The following is a 17440-nucleotide window of genomic DNA, read 5'->3' as shown; positions in this document are numbered from 1 at the left end:
TCTTGTTGGAGGTGAGGATGGAAGAGACAGGGGAGAGCGAGATTACTTCAAAAGGAACTAACTTGTGTCAGAGATATTAAAAAGTTTCAACACACTGTGTATTTTACACAAATCTGATTTATTTGACTTTTACGCAGAATCTTAGCCCCTGTAAATGGGCTGAAGTTTGTTATCAGCAGAAAGAGACCCAAATGAACATGGTTCAGTCCTGAATGTGAGGAACAGCAAAACCCAATCACTGTGGTTACTTGTGAACTCGTTGGTGTCTCAGCAGGTCGGATGAAGTGGTGAATCCCTTCCCACACTCTGAGCAGGTGAATGGCTTCTCCCCAGTGTGAATTCGCTGATGATTCTGCAGGTCGGATGACTGAATGAATCCCTTCCCACATTGGGTGCAGGTGAATGGCCTCTCCCCAGTGTGAATTCGCTGGTGCTTCTGCAAGTCAGATGACTGAGTGAATCCCTTCCCACATTGGGTGCAGGTGAATGGCCTCTCCCCAGTGTGAATGCGCTGATGTACAGTGAGGTTAGATGATCGTCTGAACCCAGTCCCACACTGAGAGCATCTAAACGGTCTCTCGTCAGTGTGAACACGTTGATGGCACATCAGTTCCCCAGAACTTTTATAGCACTTCCCGCAGTCTGGACATTGAAACGGTCTCTCATCTGTGTGAACTCGCTGGTGACTCAGCAGGGAGGATGACTGAGTGAATCCCTTCCCACATTGGGCACAGGTGAATGGCCTCTTCCCAGTGTGAATTTGTTGATGTACGGTGAGGTGACATGATCGTCTGAACCCAGTCCCACACTGAGAGCACCTGAACGGTCTCTCATCAGTGTGAACACGTTGATGGCTCATCAGTTCCCCAGAACTTTTATAGCACTTCCCGCAGTCTGGACATTGAAACGGTCTCTCGTCAGAGTGAACACGCTGGTGACTCAGCAGATCGGATGACTGAGTGAATCTCTTCCCACACTTGGAGCAGATGAATGGCCTCTCCCCAGTGTGAACTCGTTGGTGTACAGTGAGGTGAGATGATCGTCTGAACCCAGTCCCGCAGTGAGAGCACCTGAACGGTCTCTCGTCAGTGTGAACACGTTGATGGCTGATCAGATCCCCAGAACTTTTATAGCACTTCCCGCAGTCTGGACATTGAAACGGTCTCTCATCAGTGTGAACTCGCTGGTGTTTCCGCAGGGCGGATGACTCAGTGAATCCCTTCCCACACTTGGAGCAGGTGAATGGCCTCTCCCCAGTGTGACTGCGTCGATGAGTTTCCAGACTGGATGGGTAAGTGAATCCTTTGCCACAGTCCGCACATTTCCACGGTTTCTCCTCAGTGTGACTGCATTTGTGGCTTGTGAGGCCTGATGATCGAGCAAATTTTTGTCCACACAAACAACACGTGTACGGTTTCTCCCCACTGTGAACAATGTTTTTTCCTTCCATGTTCAAAATCTGCTGATGTTCAGGATATGATAAATTGAGGACTCTCTCAGATCCTGATGTGATGCTTGGTTTGAGTTTCCGGACTTTGAAGCCTCCCCTTCGAACACCCTGTGAAACTGATTTAAAAACAGAAAATAGGGAGTGAGAGAGAACCCAGAAAAACACAAAGGCAGGTTGTGAAATTGAGCTGAATGAATCTGGTCATTTGTGGGGCCAGTACTGGGAAAAAGTGACCATGAAAACTGCTGGATTGTTATAAAAACCCAAATGACCTCTTTGGGAGGAGAGAGAAAGAGGTGAAGAGAGATTTTGTAAATCTACAAGACATATTAAGAGAGTAGTTGGCAAAGCAACTTTGATCTTGAGCTTCATAAACAGTAATATTGACACCAAAACTATGCTTCTGGTGGCAAGGTGATTAGCACTGCTGCCTCACAGCTCCAGGGTCCCGGGTTCAATTCCGGCCTTGATGACTGTGTGTGAGGAGTTTGCACTTTCTCTCCGTGTCTGCGTGGGTTTCCACCCGGTGCTCAGGTTTCCTCCAACAGTCCAAAGAAGGGCAAGTTAGGTGGATTGGCCTTGATAAATTGCCGTCAGTGTTCACGGATGCGAAGGTTAGGTGGGGCTATGAGGTTACAGGGACAGGGGTGTGGGCCTAGGCAGGGTGCCCTTTCAGAGAATCAGTGCAGACTCGATGGTCCGAATGGCCTCCTTCTGCACTGTAGGAATTCTATGGTTCTAATTCTATTCTATGAATCTTTATAAAGCTCTGGTCACCACTCTTCAGGAAGAATGTGAAGGTTCTTGGAGAAGGTGCAGAGGAGATTTACCAGAATGGTTCCAGCAAAGGAGGTTGAGGGGAGATTTGATTCAGGGACAAGATTATGCCAGATTTCCATCGGGTGGACAAAGAAACTCTGTTTCCATTCACTGATCGTACAAGCAGTCGGGACACAGATTTAATGTTTTGGGTAAAACCTGGATTGAACGATATAATATGCTGAGGGTCTTAACAGGGTGGATGTGGACAGGATGTTTCCTCTTGTGGGAGAATCTGGAACGAGGGGGTCACTGTTGCAATATAAGGGGTCACCCATTTCAGATGGGGATAAGGATATTTTTTCTCTTGAGGGTTGCAAGACAGGGGTGGCACAGTGGTTAGCACTGCTGCCTCACAGCACCAGATACCCACGTTCAATTCCCACCCTGGGTGACTGTGTGGCGTTTGGACGTTCTCCCCATGTCTGTGTGGGTTCCCTCCCAGGCTCTGGTTTCCTCCCACAGTTCAAAGGGGCTTTTCACAGTAACTTAATTGCAGTGTTAATGTCAGCCTACTTGTGACAAAGAATATTGTAAGATTATTATTCTAGATATGCAGGTTAGGTGGATTGGTCATGCTAAATTACCTTTTCGTCTCCAAGGATGTGGACATTGGGTGTGGTTGTGAGGATGGAGTGGGTGGGATGTGGTGAGCTTGGTGCTCTTTCAGAGGGTTAGTGCAGACCTTTTTTTATAAATTTAGAGTACCCAATTCATTTTTTCCAATTAAGGGGCAATTTAGAGCGGCCAATCCATCTAGCCTGCACATCTTTGGGTTGTGGGGGCGAAACCCACGCTAACACGGGGAGACTGTGCAAACTCCACACAGACAGTGACCCAGAGCCAGGATCGAACCTGGGACCTTGGCGCTGTGAGGGTTGGTGCAGACCTGGTGGGCCGAATGGGCTCCTTCTGCACTGTAGGGATTCTATGACTTTGGAACTTCCGTCCTTAAAATGCAGTGAAAATTCTTACGGCAGAGGTGGATAGATTCTAGATAAGTAAGGGAGTAAAATGTTATTGGGGTAGCCAGGAATGTGGAGTTGGGCAGCATGTGGGCACAGTGGTTAGCACTGGTACTGCGCCGGAGGACCCGGGTTCAAATCCCGGCCCTGGGTCACTGCCCATGTGGAGTTTGCACATTCTCCCAGTGTCTGCTTCGATTTCACCCCCACAACACAAAGATGTGCATGTTAGCTGAATTGGCCACGCAAAATTACCTCTTAATTAGATAAAAATAATAATTGGGTACTCTAAATTTATTAAAACAAAAGTAATGTGGAGTTGAGGTCAAAATTATTGAATGATGGAGCAGGCTCGAGGGGCCGACTCCTAGTTTGTGTGTAAGGAGCAGGCTCGAGGGGGCCGACTCCTAGTTTGTGTGTAAGGAGCAGGCTCGAGGGGCCGACTCCTAGTTTGTGTGTAAGGAGCAGGCTCGAGGGGCCGACTCCTAGTTTGTATGTAAGGAGCAGGCTCGAGGGGCGACTCCTAGTTTGTGTGGAAGGAGCAGGCTCGAGGGGCCGACTCCTAGTTTGTGTGTAAGGAGAAGGCTCGAGGGGCCGACTCCTAGTTTGTGTGTAAGGAGCAGGCTCGAGGGGCCGACTCCTAGTTCGTGTGTAAGGAGCAGGCTCGAGGGGCCGACTCCTAGTTTGTGTGTAAGGAGCAGGCTCGAGGGGCCGACTATTTTTTTTCAAAGACCCAAAAATGTTTTTTCCTGTCTTAATGATTTTCCAGACACTCAGACATGAATCTCACCAAGGCAGAAGGTAAAATTTGAATTCATTGAAAGTCCAGTGGTGACCATGAAATCATTGTCGATATTTGATGGTTCACTCAGTCCTTCTGGCCTTACCTGGTCTGCCCTACATGTGACTCCAGATGCACAGTCAGCTGGCTGACTCTTAAAATGCTTTCTGAGATACACTCAGTTCAAGGGCAATTAGTGCTGGGCAGTGAATGCTGGCCCAGCCAGCGACACCCACATCCCGTGAATGAACAGAAAAGAAAATCTGCCATCCTTACCTGGTCTGGCCGACAAGATTCCAAACCACAGCAATGTGGTTGACTCTTTAAATGTCCTCCGAGATGGCCGAGCAAGCCACTCGGTTTAAGGGAAATTAGGGATGGGCAATAAATGTTGGCCCAGCCAGTGACTCCCACAAATACATAAAATAAAATCCTGGAGACTCCAGTCAGTCAATCTGGGAGAGTTGGCATCCGCTCCAGACTCGCTGCGCATATTAATAAGTAGGCTTCAATGAAGTTACTGTGAAAAGCCCCTAGTCACCACATTCCGGCGCCTGTTCGGGGAGGCTGGAACGGGAATTGAACCCGCGTTGCTGGTCTTGTTCTGCATTACAAGCCAGCTGTCTTAGCCCACTGTGCTAAACCAGCCCCTTCCCTGCGGCACCTTGTCCTCTGTAAAGATGGCGGCCGGTAATCCGGGCCTGTCACCGCTCAGCTCTCACTCTATTTGGTGCTGTTTAAGACGGGACCGTTAACATTTTCCTCGGGAGTTGAAGCCGCCACGGGGTATTTATGAAGCCTCCCGGCTCACTCCGCAGCTTCTATTGCTCTCCGACCACCCACCGGCTCCAATCCTGAAAGTCGCTCGATTGTTTCTTTCCCGCTCCTCGCACTGTCAGCGACAACCTGAACCGCGCATGCGCCAGTCACAGGCGCACTCTGCGCATGATGGGTAATACCCCAGCCATTGAAATCGATATTGCAGATAGAAATTATACTTTGCCAACCGATTACGATTGGTACCATTTGGCCAAGGTAAGAAATGTATGACATAAATTAATACAGCAACTAAATAGTACAGGCTGTCCACCACAGTTCTGTCCTGGGTGTGATTGACAACAGACGAAAACACGGACAGTGAGATGTTAACGTGTTGGGGTCTGAGCAGGTTCAGGTGAACAGTGATTTTTGTCTTCCTGGACAGAACAGTTAAACTGCCCCTCGCCAATAACAATGTGCTGAAATTGGATCAAATAGTTTGGTCTTTTAAAGTTGTAGTGTTAGCCAGTGGGAAAACTGAGGAAATCCCTTTGCACATGAGAAGTGTGAGAGTGATCTCCCTCTGAACTGCTCCTGAACTGCACATTAGATTAATTAATGACTAACTCATATTTATTCTTATCCAGTGGAAACATCTTCCACTTGTCTATCATATCAAACCTGTTCATAATCTTACAGGATCAGGTCATCCTTCATTCCCTTTTCCAGAGAAAAGGTTTACACCCTGTCCAATCTTTCTTGCTGGGTAAAACCTGCCAGTTCAGGCATAATTCAAATATCTTTTCCTGCATCTTCTCCAGTCCTTCTAGATCCATTTTACAATATGGAGGCTTCAACTAATCTGAGCAGCAAACTCACCGTTGTCCCCAAATGCCTGTATGTTGCAGTATTTTAGTCATTTTACTATTGGCTGAATGTAAGATGGGACAGAATAAGCAGTTCCAACGAGTCTGTAACACTGTGGAGCATCTACAAACTTGCCTCTTCCCCTTACTGCTAAACAGTTGACTTTTTCACTCTTAGCCTGTCAGCTCTGGCATTAAGAATAATGTGTCAGAGTAAGACTGGATATCAGCTCGGTGACACTGGGTCAGACTAAATTAGTTCACAGGATTGTTGAGCTAATGTATCCATATCATAAAATGGATCTGGAAGGACTGGGGAAGATACCAGAATGATGCCTGAACGAGCAGGTAACAGCCAGCAAGAAATTCAGAGGCTCAATGAGCCATATGTTCTGTACCCGCTCCCATTTCTTGTTTTCTTATGAACATCACTGTAAATCATTTCCATTCAGATGCAACAACCGCCAGTTCATCGCCATCCCTCCCATATTCCAGGATTTCAAACACACTTTCCAGGTGACCGTGATTTACTTGTACCTCTTGCTATCCAGTATTGTGTATTCACTGCTCACGATTTGGTCTCCCCCACACTGAGAAGATTAAATCTGGATTGGGTGACTGTGGAACATCACCATTCAGTCTGCAAGCATAATCCTGAGCTTCCGATCATTTAATATTTTACTCCCCGCCCCATTCCCACTCGGTCCTCGGCCTCCTGCACTGCTCCAATAAACCCTGTTACCCAAACAGGCGCTAGAATGTGGCGACTACAGGCTTTTCACAGTAACTTCATACTTGTGACAATGAAAGGTTATTATTAATAAAGCTCAAAGGGAACTTGAAGAACAGAACCTCATCCTTGATCAGGCAATTTCTGACCTTCCAGACACAACATTCATTTCAGTAATTTCAGATTATAATCATCACTCTGACATTTTTAGACAGTTGGTGCTGGTAACGGTTCTGCTGTTGCCATTTATACCTCACCTGGACCTGTCTTTTATTTCTTCTCTTTTCCTGTTAGTTTATTTACTTATCTCATTATTACCCAGTTTTATCTTGCACCATTATCCCCTTTGTCATTTAATCACTTCAGCTTCACATCCTCCCAAACTGCTCCCTCTGAAATGGCCGAGCAAGCCACTCAGTTCAAGGGCAATTAGGGATGGGCTCAGCCAGCGACACCCACATCCTAAGAACAAATAAAGGAAAGTTGGCAGTTAGAAAGGCAAATGCAATGTTCGCATTCATTTCAAGAGAGCTACAATACAAGATGAATGGGGATGAGAAACATATCAGCCATGATCGAATGGCAGAGCAAACTCAAAAACTCGATGGGCTGAATGGCCTAATTCTGCTTCTCTATCTTTTTTTTCATGTGGGCATCTCACAGAAACATTTGTAAAAAATTGTTGCAATCCATCCCAGACCTGGATACAGATCAATTGATTCTTGGAGGAGACTACAATTGTGTTCTGGATCCTAAATAGACTGGTCCAAGCTGATTCAACCACAACAAAAACATGAAAAAGGAATGAAACCAGACGGACCACCCGGCATCGACCCAGGCACCAGAAACGACAACGGCAAACCCAGCAAAAGATTTTTTTTAACTGTTCCCATCAGTAGATTGTAAAAGGGAACACAGAAGATTGTGAGCAAGATCTACAGGGGAGATAGGAGGTAGTCATTTTACACAGTGAGTCGTAATGACCTGGAACTCAATGCTCACACACAAATGTCGATAATCTCCAGGTCCTGATAACTCGAATGGTGCTGTCAGAATTTGATGTGAGGATTGGTTGTGAGTTTCCTGTCTGCGAATCCCTTTCTAAGCCCCTGTGAAAGAAGTTTACAAAGGCATCACTGTCAGTCCAGAAATTTAATTCAGGAAAGATAAAACATTTCTCCTGGTTTGAGTTTGCTGTGTGTAAATCCTCCCCTACTAATCCCCTGTAAAAGGAGTTTCCAAAATTAATCACTGTCGGTCCAGGAAAGAAATTCACTACATTCTCACCTCCTGCTGCCTGGTCCAGGATGACCGCTCATGCCCCCCGCTGCACACTGACCCTCTTGTCATCAGCAGTCCCCTGATTTGAGGATGATGTCTACTCAGGGTTGTGAGTTTCTGCCCTGGGTCTTCATGTGGCTGAACAGAGCCGCAGAGCTTTGGACACATGGGGCAGGATGTCCAATAAGACAGTGAAATCCCGAGAGCAGGATTGGCTTCCTTTTCTTTCCATCTCTGCCACCATTTTGCATCATCAATAAGACATTGAGACTCAAAGACTAATGCAGTTTGATGGACAAGTTGTCTCCATTCTGAACAATGGGGAACAAGCTCCTCCCACTCATTGAAACATCGCCCCGACAAAGATGACAAACGCGCATGCGCCCTGATGCACATCCAACAAAGATGGCGGCCGTTAACCAAGCCTAAATGAGGAGCTGCAGCTCCGCTCGGTACAAACTGGGTCCCAGAATTTTTTTGTCCGCGGTTTGCGGCTCACAACAGCTTGACACAACGTTTTCGCCCGCCCCGCGATCTCTCGCTCCCTCCATATTGTTAACCGCCTCTTACCAATTTCCCTTTTAAACAAAAACGTCCTTCGCCATCACCCACACTGCGCATGCTTCAATCACAGCGGGCCCCGCCCCTCGTTCACTCCGATTGGTTGCAGGACCAGCCGCCCTCACTCGGTCCTCTGTTCTCGCCTCCTCTTCCTATTGGTCGGGAGCCGCCGTCAATCACCCGGGCATTGTGACGGTGACAGATGGTGAGCTCAGGTTGACTTGCTGATTGTTTCTGACTCCTCCTCCTCCCCAATCCTGCTGCCCCACCTTATGTCCTCCCACCCCTGTGCCTGAGGTGGGAGTGGGACCACCGGGGACTGCAGACCCTGCTCTGTTCCCCCCCCGAGGTGGGACCGCCTGGGGCCTGTTGCTGCCCCCCCCCCCGGGGTGAAGACTGTCCTCCCGCCCCTCTGCCTGAGATGGGAGTGGGACCACCTGGGGCTGTTGTGAAGACCAAGGGCTTTGTTTTGGGCCCCACAGGGCTGAAGAGCGCCGTTCGCCGGCCTTTCAGCACCTGTGGCGGGTGTGGGGCAGCCTGGGACATTGTTTTAAGCCCCTCCTGGGGTGAAGAACGCTGCCCCGCTCTGCTGTTGCCCTGCAGTGCTTGGGGCTGGTTTAGCACAGGGCTAAATCGTTGGCTTTGAAAGCTGACCAAGACACGGTTCGTTTCCCGTACCAGCCTACCCGAACAGGTGCCAGAATGTGGCGACTAGGGCTTTTTCACATAAACTTCATTCGAAGCCTACTTGTGACAATAAGCGATTTTCATTTTCCTTGTGGCACCTGCTGTTGTGGTGCCACGTCCATCCCCCCCTCCCCCCACCCTTACCCCCGAACCCTGGTCTTAAATACACGGCCAGACCTTACGAGGGGTGGCCATGGCCAATACCCCAGGGGCATCCTCCACTCTGCCGGATGCAGGGCGGCAAGAACCTATGCAGGGACAGGAGCATCTCGACCCTCCGCTGCCTCCGCGGCCCCCTGGCCTTTCCGCCTCCTATCACGGCAACTTGGGGTCAAAGGTTATGCCCACCCCACCATGACCATCGAGGCGTGCACGCGTGCGATGGCCGGGGTCTTCGGCCCCTCGGCCATCGTAGCCGCCTCCAGGATGTACAGCAAGGTCGTGTTTTTCCTGTGGGCCGAGCAGGCAGTCCACCATGTCCTGGAAAGGGGGCTCACGGTGGGCGGGGCTCACGGTGGGCGGGACCCACGTGGCGGTGGACCCGCTGGAGGCCACCGCCGAACGTGTGGTTCTTTCAAACGTCCTACCTCCCCACCGAGCTCCTCCCCCCCCCCCCCCCCATCTCAACCTACTGGGGGAGGTCAGGTCCGGGTATTCCCCATGCCTGCAGAGGGCTGGGGCATATTTGCCCGAATTGCCCCACCCTAACGGCCACCACCAACACCAACTTCCTGGTGGTTGCGGCTGGCACTGCCGCCCCTCTCCTCTGCCACCTCTTTGCCCAGCAACCGGCCCCTGGCAACACCACGGCTGCTGGCGGGGGCGAGAGGGAGCCTCCACTAGACCAGAGGCAGCCTAAAAAGACGAAACAGAATCCGGCACGGCGGTCGGACCGGGCCCATCCACACCTTGGCCCCATCCCGACTACTCACCCCGTGTCTGTCCCAACCAACCCGGATGCCGCAGCCTCACCTCGGGACACCGCCTCGCAACAACCTGAGTTCCCTGGAGAGACCACCACACGCAATCCGGACGGCGGAGGGGAGCAATAAAAGTTGGGGACCTGGGGTGGAGTGTGTTGCACAGGGCAGTGCCGTTCCACTGGAGTATCTCCTGCATCTGCCACTTAGTCTGGCGTGATACACCGTGTGAAAACTAAGTAAAGTTAAACCGACACACGGCCTCCCCAGAGACCTACCACTTTTGCGGCCTGGTGGAGACCGTGGAGCACGTGTATGTTGTCTGTCCTCAGCTTCAGCTGCACTCCCTTTTTGCTTTGCTGACAATGTTGTTGTTGGGATTTTGTTTGCACTTCAGCCCCACGCTCCTGATCTACGGACATCCGGTGCGGAGGGGGGCGGGGAAGGCGGAGGACCTCCTTGTGAACCTGCTCCTGGCCCTGGCCAAACTTGCCATTAATAGGTCCAAGCAGCGGACGACCAAGGGGGTCATCCAACTTGACTGTCTGCCCCTCTTCCGGAGCCTTGTTCGCGACCGGGTGTCCCTGGAGCATGCGGTGTCCACGAGCACACTCGAGGCCTTCCGTGCTCCGTGGCCGCCGCAGGGGTTGGGCTGCTTTATAGACCCTGATTTCCGCACTTTGATTTGATGGGTTTTGTTATGTTTCCGTTTCCTTTCCAGTTGTCTTTGGGCTGTGCTCCATTCGTTGCTTGGGAACAGCCCCCTTTGTTTTGTCCATCAGTTAATTTTTGTTCCTTTACTTAGTTTTCACACCGTGTATCACGCCAGACTAAGTGGCGGATGCAGGATATACTCTTGCTGCGTGGAGATAAACGCAGCAGGTCATCACTCACAAAACTCAAAAAAGTTATAATTATCTGCCCTTCTCATATGACAGTCGTTGAACCCTATAAAACCACAGGGTCTCAGACAAGAATAGTGGAGATGGGGCCCAGAGGATAACAAGCAAAGGATTCACTCACTTTGAGAGTAACAAACACAGTGTCTGTTACAATAATAAGTCAGGCTGCAGTGTGTGAGTGAACATATCATTGGATCTAATGTAATGATAATACAGTCAGTATCTAGAGAACCATAACTGAAGTCTGGTTTTCATATAATAGTGAGTTAGTCATGGTTTGTTGACAATATAATATAATCCGCTTCTGGTGTCTGTTACTCTGTCACTGATAGACCATAACCTTTAAAAAAAAAAAAATTTAGAGTACCCAATTCATTTTTTTCCAACTGAGGGGAAATTTAGCGTGGTCAATCCAGCCACCGTGCACATCTTTGGGTTGTGGGAGTGAGACCCATGCAGACACAGGGAGAATGTGCAAACTCCACACGGACAGTGACCCGGGGCCAGGGTCGAACCCGGGTCCTTGGCACCGTGACGCAGCAGCGCGAAGCACTAGGCCACCATGCCGCCCCCTTTATTAGACAATAACCTACCTTTTATTCCAATTCTGGTGTATGTTACCACTGCAGGTCCTGGGCTGATTGGAGTCTGGTATAATAATCAGAGTGTGGTTCCAGTGTCTCCGAGGTCATTTTAACTGCAGATAATCTGATGTTAATGGAGACAAGAGGCCCAATAAACATCCAATTGTAATAGGAGGACAAGGTGTAAGGAAGCAATGATATTTTGAGGTTCCTGTGTTGTGGTGAGTATCACTGGGAGGTGTGTGATAAAGTAAGAATGGAAACATGACAGAGACACGTGTGACTGACTCCACCTGACTGAGAGCTGTTATACCCAAGGGGACAGCAATGAGGACATGGGGAACTCCAAAGATTTCTGATATCTGAGGTACATCTGTTAGAGGTACTGAAAATATTCAGATCCTTCTCATAGTTCTCGAGTTACACAGTCAAACAGGAAACCTATCCGACAGCTCATCAAAATTAAAGTTTTAATCTTCTCTTTGAGACACTTTGTGATTGAAAAGATCAAATGTTAAAACATCAGTTTGAGGAAAATTCAGAATGTCACAAAGATGAGTGAACTGTCCAATTAACCCCATTCACCATAACTCTGCCAATTTACCGTCTACAAGAATTTATCCAATTCCCTTTGAAATTTACTGTTAAATCTGCTTCCTGCAGCCTGTCAGTGTGAATTCCAGATCACATCACATCACAGTGTAAAAACAATTCTCCTCATCACCTCCTTGGGTTCTGTTGTCAAATATCTTAAATCTCTGTGTCCTCTGGTTACAAACCCTCCTGCTCTTGGGAAACAGTTTCTCCCCATCGACACCATCACAAATCCTTCCTCACTTTAAACACCTCTATTAAAACTCCCCTTCACCTTCCCTGATCTCAGAGGGACAATCCCTGTTTCTCCTGCTCTGAGTCACAGGGACTCGAAACGTTAACTCTGTTTCTCTCTGTACCGATGCTGCCAGAACTGCTGAGTTTTCCCACCATTTACTGGTTTTCTCCCTCTTTCTTTCTTTAATTTATTACAACACCCTCATGAAATTCAACACCTCCATTAAATAGGAACATACAGACATAGAGAGAGAGAGAGATACAGAGGAAAGGAGAGACAGAAGAACTGTGAGAAAAAAATGAGATTTTAAACAGCAGAAAGATGAAGTGGCGAGAGATAAAAGCTGAGAAATAGAGGAAACAAGTAACACAGAAAGAATGATATAAAATATAAGGGAGCAGGTTATCAGTTCCCAGCTACAGCGAGCAGAGGGAACTGAACGACTGATCCACAGTCACAGCCGCTTCTGTCCGGGAATGGAGACTCTGAACAGAAATAACCGGCTCATTTGTAAATGTCACCACAATGTGATCTGTGTGACTCTGTGGACAGATATAGGCCGCCTTGACAGATGTTCTCACCAGATTGTGGTCCCTGGATTTATTTTCTGCTCAGAAGTGAGATGTGTGGTTTGGAACTGGCAGCAGAGAAACAGGAAGTTGTGTTACCTGAGAATGAAACAGCAGGCGTCAGTTTCATGTTATCACCGTGAACAGTCTTCCTGCCTGTGAGGGTGACCTCACTCTGACGGCACCAAGAACGCCCACACAGATTGCATTACATTCTCAGCATTACATTCACCTCCATTCCCATTTTAAACATTAAAATAGGAGGTTATTTAATTTTTTAACTTATTCACTGAATTGGAAGATGGACTGAGGATTATCACTGGGAGAAATGAGGGGACATTATAGAAACTTAAATTTTCCTCAAAGAGGGTTATTAGAAAATAGGAGATTAAAAGTGATTCAGAGCCAATCAGAGAGAGAGAAAGTGAGAGGTAGATAGAAAAAGGATTGAGTCTCCATAAATGAGATGTTCATAAGAACATAAGAACTAGGAGCAGGAGTAGGCCATCTGGCCCCTCGAGCCTGCTCCGCCATTCAATGAGATCATGGCTGATCTTTTGTGGACTCAGCTCCACTTTCCGGCCCGAACACCATAACCCTTAATCCCTTTATTCTTCAAAAAACTATCTATCTTTATCTTAAAAACATTTAATGAAGGAGCAGCACGGTAGCCTTGTGGATAGCACAATTGCTTCACAGCTCCAGGGTCCCAGGTTCGATTCCGGCTTGGGTCACTGTCTGTGCGGAGTCTGCACGTCCTCCCCGTGTCTGCGTGGGTTTCCTCCGGGTGCTCCGGTTTCCTCCCACAGTCCAAAGATGTGCAGGTTAGGTGGATTGGCCATGATAAATTGCCCTTAGTGTCCAAAATTCCCCTTAGTGTTGGGTGGGGTTACTGGGTTATGGGGATAGGGTGGAGGTGTTGACTTTGGGTAGGGTGCTCTTTCCAAGAGCCGGTGCAGACTCGATGGGCCGAATGGCCTCCTTCTGCACTGTAAATTCTATGATCTATGAGCCGCTACTGCTTCACTGGGCAAGGAATTCCATAGATTCACAACCCTTTGGGTGAAGAAGTTCCTCCTAAACTCAGTCCTAAATCTACTTCCCCTTATTTTGAGGCTAAGCCTCCTAGTTCTGCTTTCACCCGCCAGTGGAAACAATAAAGGAAACTATAATTTAAGGGAATCTTAACCTGTTGAACCACGCCAAGTTTGGGGGAAGCTTAGTTGATGAATCAAGTCCTGGCGCAATACGACAAGTTATAAGATTTGTACTATTTGTAGACTGTGTTAAGTTGTTCGATTCCTTGTATTATTCGACTGTGTATAGTTGAAGGAATTTATATTATCTCTGCTATTCGGTTATCAGTAGCACTTTGCGAATACTGGCACTCAGCAGAAATTTGCAGTATAAACTCCTCAGGTGCCAAAAAGAATTGTTTTATTTGTAGTCGCTTGATTACAATTTGAAAGTCATTTAAAAGGCAATTCGTAGACATTTCGAAGCTTTCAGAGAATTACAGACATTATCTTTCTTTGCTTAGGCAGACAGCTCGAAAGTAACTTTTTAAAGGTCAAAGTCTGGCAATGAAACATGAAGAGAGAGAGAAAGCTAATCTTCAGCTAAACTCAAACTCAAAGTCAAAAGTGGACTAACATCACTGACACAGACTGTTAAACTGACAACCCCCAAAAGACATAAACTAAAATGGAGACTAGAATCAAAGGCAAAAAACACTAAACTAACAGAAAGACAACACAGCACAACACCCCCCCCAAAGACAATACACCACAGACAACACACTAAAAACTAAACCTAACCTAAAACAAAACTTACAAAGACAATACTCACAAAGACAACAAAACCCAACCTAACCTAAAATGGCCGGGAGAAACTTTTTAGTTATACACTTTCATATCTGTCTTAAGTCGTCTAATTACACCCCAATATAATCCTAATTGGTTTGGGTTAGACTCAAACACATTTGATTTGATGGCAAGCCGTCCATCTTCAATGTGCAACATTAGCTTTTCTGACCTAGCTGTTATCTGCATTGTGAACAATGTTACTGTGTATTCAGTCCCTGTCCTTGACAATTAGCACAAGCAGTGTCAAATTATCTTGCTGTTTTAATGTCACACTGTCTTTGAAAATATGCATTTGCCAGAACAACGGACTTCAGTAAAAGTGAATTATGCTGTATAAATGGGTATTAAAAACTGGGGCTCAACATTTATGCTTAAACAGCTATCTTTTACCTATACGAGTTGTATTTGAAATACTTGGCTTCTACAAACAACCTGCCCGCATTTATCCTATCTATTCCCTTCATAATCTTATATGTTTCTATAAGATCCCCCCCTTCTAAATTCCAACGAGTACAGTCCCAGTCCCAGTCTACTCAACCTCTCCTCGTAATCCAACCCCTTCAGCTCTGGGATTAACCAAGTGAATCTCCTCTGCACACCCTCCAGTGCCAGTACGTCCTTTCTCAAGTAAGCGGAGAGGTTCAGTGTGTTCGGTGCTTCTTCAGAGAGAGATAATGAGAGAAAAGTTTAGTGAATTTAGGCGCTCTGTGAAAAAGAAAGGTTAAAGGAGTGAGTGTCAGAGAGAAAGATAGAGAGAGGTGGGAGGTATGTGAAACGAGTGAGTGTGAGAGTGGAGAGAGGTCAAATGAGAATCTGAGAGAGAACAGAGCTGTTCAGTGAAAGAGAGACAGAAGAGCAGGTTCACATACCCGAGGATCACGGAGAATGATCAGAATAAGGAGACCACCCAGAAAATGGCCAATAGGAATCTTCAGCTGAACACATCACTCATTCTTAAAGGGACAGTCGGGGCTCTGACACTGCTCAGCTCCCAGTTAAAGGGGCAGGCACAGCTTCACCCTTTTCTCTGGTTTGTTTCTGATTGTTAAAGGCCCGTGGGGCTGAGGTTTATTGAAAAGGACAGAATGTGGGAAGCACACATCAACAAAATGTGGGCAGCATGGTAGCATTGTGGATAGCACAATTGCTTCACAGCTCCAGGGTCCCAGGTTCGATTCCGGCTTGGGTCACCGTCTGTGCGGAGTCTGCACATCCTGTGTGTGTGTGCGTGGATTTCCTCCGGGTGCTCCGGTTTCCTCCCACAGCCCAAAGATGTGCAGGTTAGGTGGATTGGCCATGGTAAATTGCCCTTAGTGTCCAAAATTGGCCTTAGTGTTGGGTGGGGTTACTGGGTGATGGGGATAGGGTGGAGGTGTTGACCTTGGGTAGGGTGCTCTTTCCAAGAGCCGGTAGCGACTCGATGGGCTGAATGGCCTCCTTCCGCACTGTAAATTCTATGATAATCTATGAAAACTGGGAATTCTTGGACACACTGGAGCTCCTTCTTTATCCAGGAATGAAACTATTGTCTAATTGTCCCAGCAGTTAACAGCTGCTATTTTAACATAGACTTCAACCAATCTATTTTAAGTCGGTTTCTATTCAATTAATTCATTGCGACTGTCATCCACAGTCAGCGGACTGGAAAACTCTCATTGGGGGTGGGTCTCGGTGCTTTTGCAGTCACACTGCTGAAACAGAACAAACACTTATCCTTCCAAATCCAAGGACTGAAGATATTGAGCTCTTAATGAATTGAGTGACTGTCAGATTTCGATGTGATGTTTGGTCTGAATTTTCTGTCAGCCAATCCTCCACTTCCAATATCCTGTACAAGGAGTTTACAAAAGACATCACTGTCAGTCCAGGGTAGAAATTCTGAACAGACAATTCTAGTTTCTCTGGAACATTTTTCCCTCTCTTGTTCCCCCAAAGCTGTAAACCCCCGTCCCACACACTCTCCCTCCTCCCTGGGCTGAAATCCAAACCCATCTGCACCATTTCTTTCCTCCACTGCCAGTTTTCTCCCTCCCTCTCCTCTGCCTGGGTTCAGTTCTCCAGCTCCTGTCTGCAGACTGACACTAAAACCAATGGGTCTTATTGGGGGGTTGGTTTCTCACCATTGTCCCCGCTCGCGGAGGCTCTCATTCAGCCTCTGGGAGCCGCATTCACTCTCACTGCGGCTGCGCTCAGCCCGGAGCAGCACCGCGCATGCTCCACACAGAGAGGCGACTTCCGGGGGCGGGGCATTCTGACACCTGCGCGTTCCGGCTACTGTGACGAAGATAGGGCGCCTGGCATTCCGGGTAGCCTTATCCGCCATTATTCCATTAAGTTCCTCAGGGTGATAAATTGGTTCCGGCACCTTTGATACAGTTCGGTGTTTGTACCGAATGGGGCGGCCGCATCGGTGCTCTTCTCTCTGATCGGCCCCTGTTAACGGCTGTCATCTGTTTCGGGGGCGATATGCCGCAGGGCGCCTGCGCGGCCGCATCTTCCTCTGGTGCTGCAGGGCGCATGCGCGGCCGTCGTTGACCCGGAAGCCGGAAGAGAGAATCTTGTGAATTTCTCTCCTGGACTGAGAGTGAAATTCTTTTGGAAACTCCTTTAGAAAGAGGAGGATTTACTCACGGGAATCTCAAACCAAACATCACATCATCCTCTGACAGAGATACTCGATTCATCAGGACCTGAAAATCACTGGGAGGTAAAATGGTTTGTCTGTTCTGTCTGAGGACAAAGATTTCAGATATCAGAGTGACTGGGAAAATGTAAGTGACCATTCCAGGTTAAATTTGAGACTAATTACACCGATACATTGGGGAAATTACATAATTTGCTGTTGTACTCTTATGTATGCAGGTACATT

General features: G+C 47.7%; 2 protein-coding genes across 15 annotated transcripts in view; one reads left to right on the top strand and one right to left on the bottom strand.

Annotated features, from left to right (window-relative positions):
* Positions 1–17440, top strand: part of LOC140421791 (uncharacterized) — an 864226-nt gene that overhangs the window by 135496 nt on the left and 711290 nt on the right. The gene's annotated exons all lie outside the window — the stretch shown is intronic.
* On the bottom strand, positions 100–17024 carry LOC140419707 (uncharacterized). Of its 8 annotated transcripts, none has more exons than XM_072503636.1 (5): positions 16937–17024; positions 12719–12805; positions 11315–11429; positions 7373–7479; positions 100–1566 (listed from the first exon to the last, which is right to left on the bottom strand). In XM_072503636.1, the coding sequence occupies exon 5, from the start codon at positions 1448–1450 to the stop codon at positions 245–247; it is 1206 nt and encodes a 401-aa protein (XP_072359737.1). In that variant the 5' UTR covers positions 1451–1566; positions 7373–7479; positions 11315–11429; positions 12719–12805; positions 16937–17024; the 3' UTR covers positions 100–244. The 8 variants fall into 8 exon arrangements, with proteins under 8 accessions (XP_072359737.1, XP_072359738.1, XP_072359735.1 ...); XM_072503637.1 differs by lacking the exon at positions 16937–17024 and adding an exon at positions 16692–16845 and having other exon boundaries at positions 7355–7479; positions 12719–16399; XM_072503634.1 differs by lacking the exon at positions 16937–17024 and adding an exon at positions 16692–16845 and having other exon boundaries at positions 12719–16399.

The sequence above is a fragment of the Scyliorhinus torazame genome, chromosome 5, assembly GCF_047496885.1.
Source record: "Scyliorhinus torazame isolate Kashiwa2021f chromosome 5, sScyTor2.1, whole genome shotgun sequence".
NCBI classification, from domain to species: domain Eukaryota; kingdom Metazoa; phylum Chordata; class Chondrichthyes; order Carcharhiniformes; family Scyliorhinidae; genus Scyliorhinus; species Scyliorhinus torazame.
The sequence above is the reverse complement of the archived record's forward strand: the minus strand, read 5'-3'. Positions and strand labels throughout refer to the sequence as shown.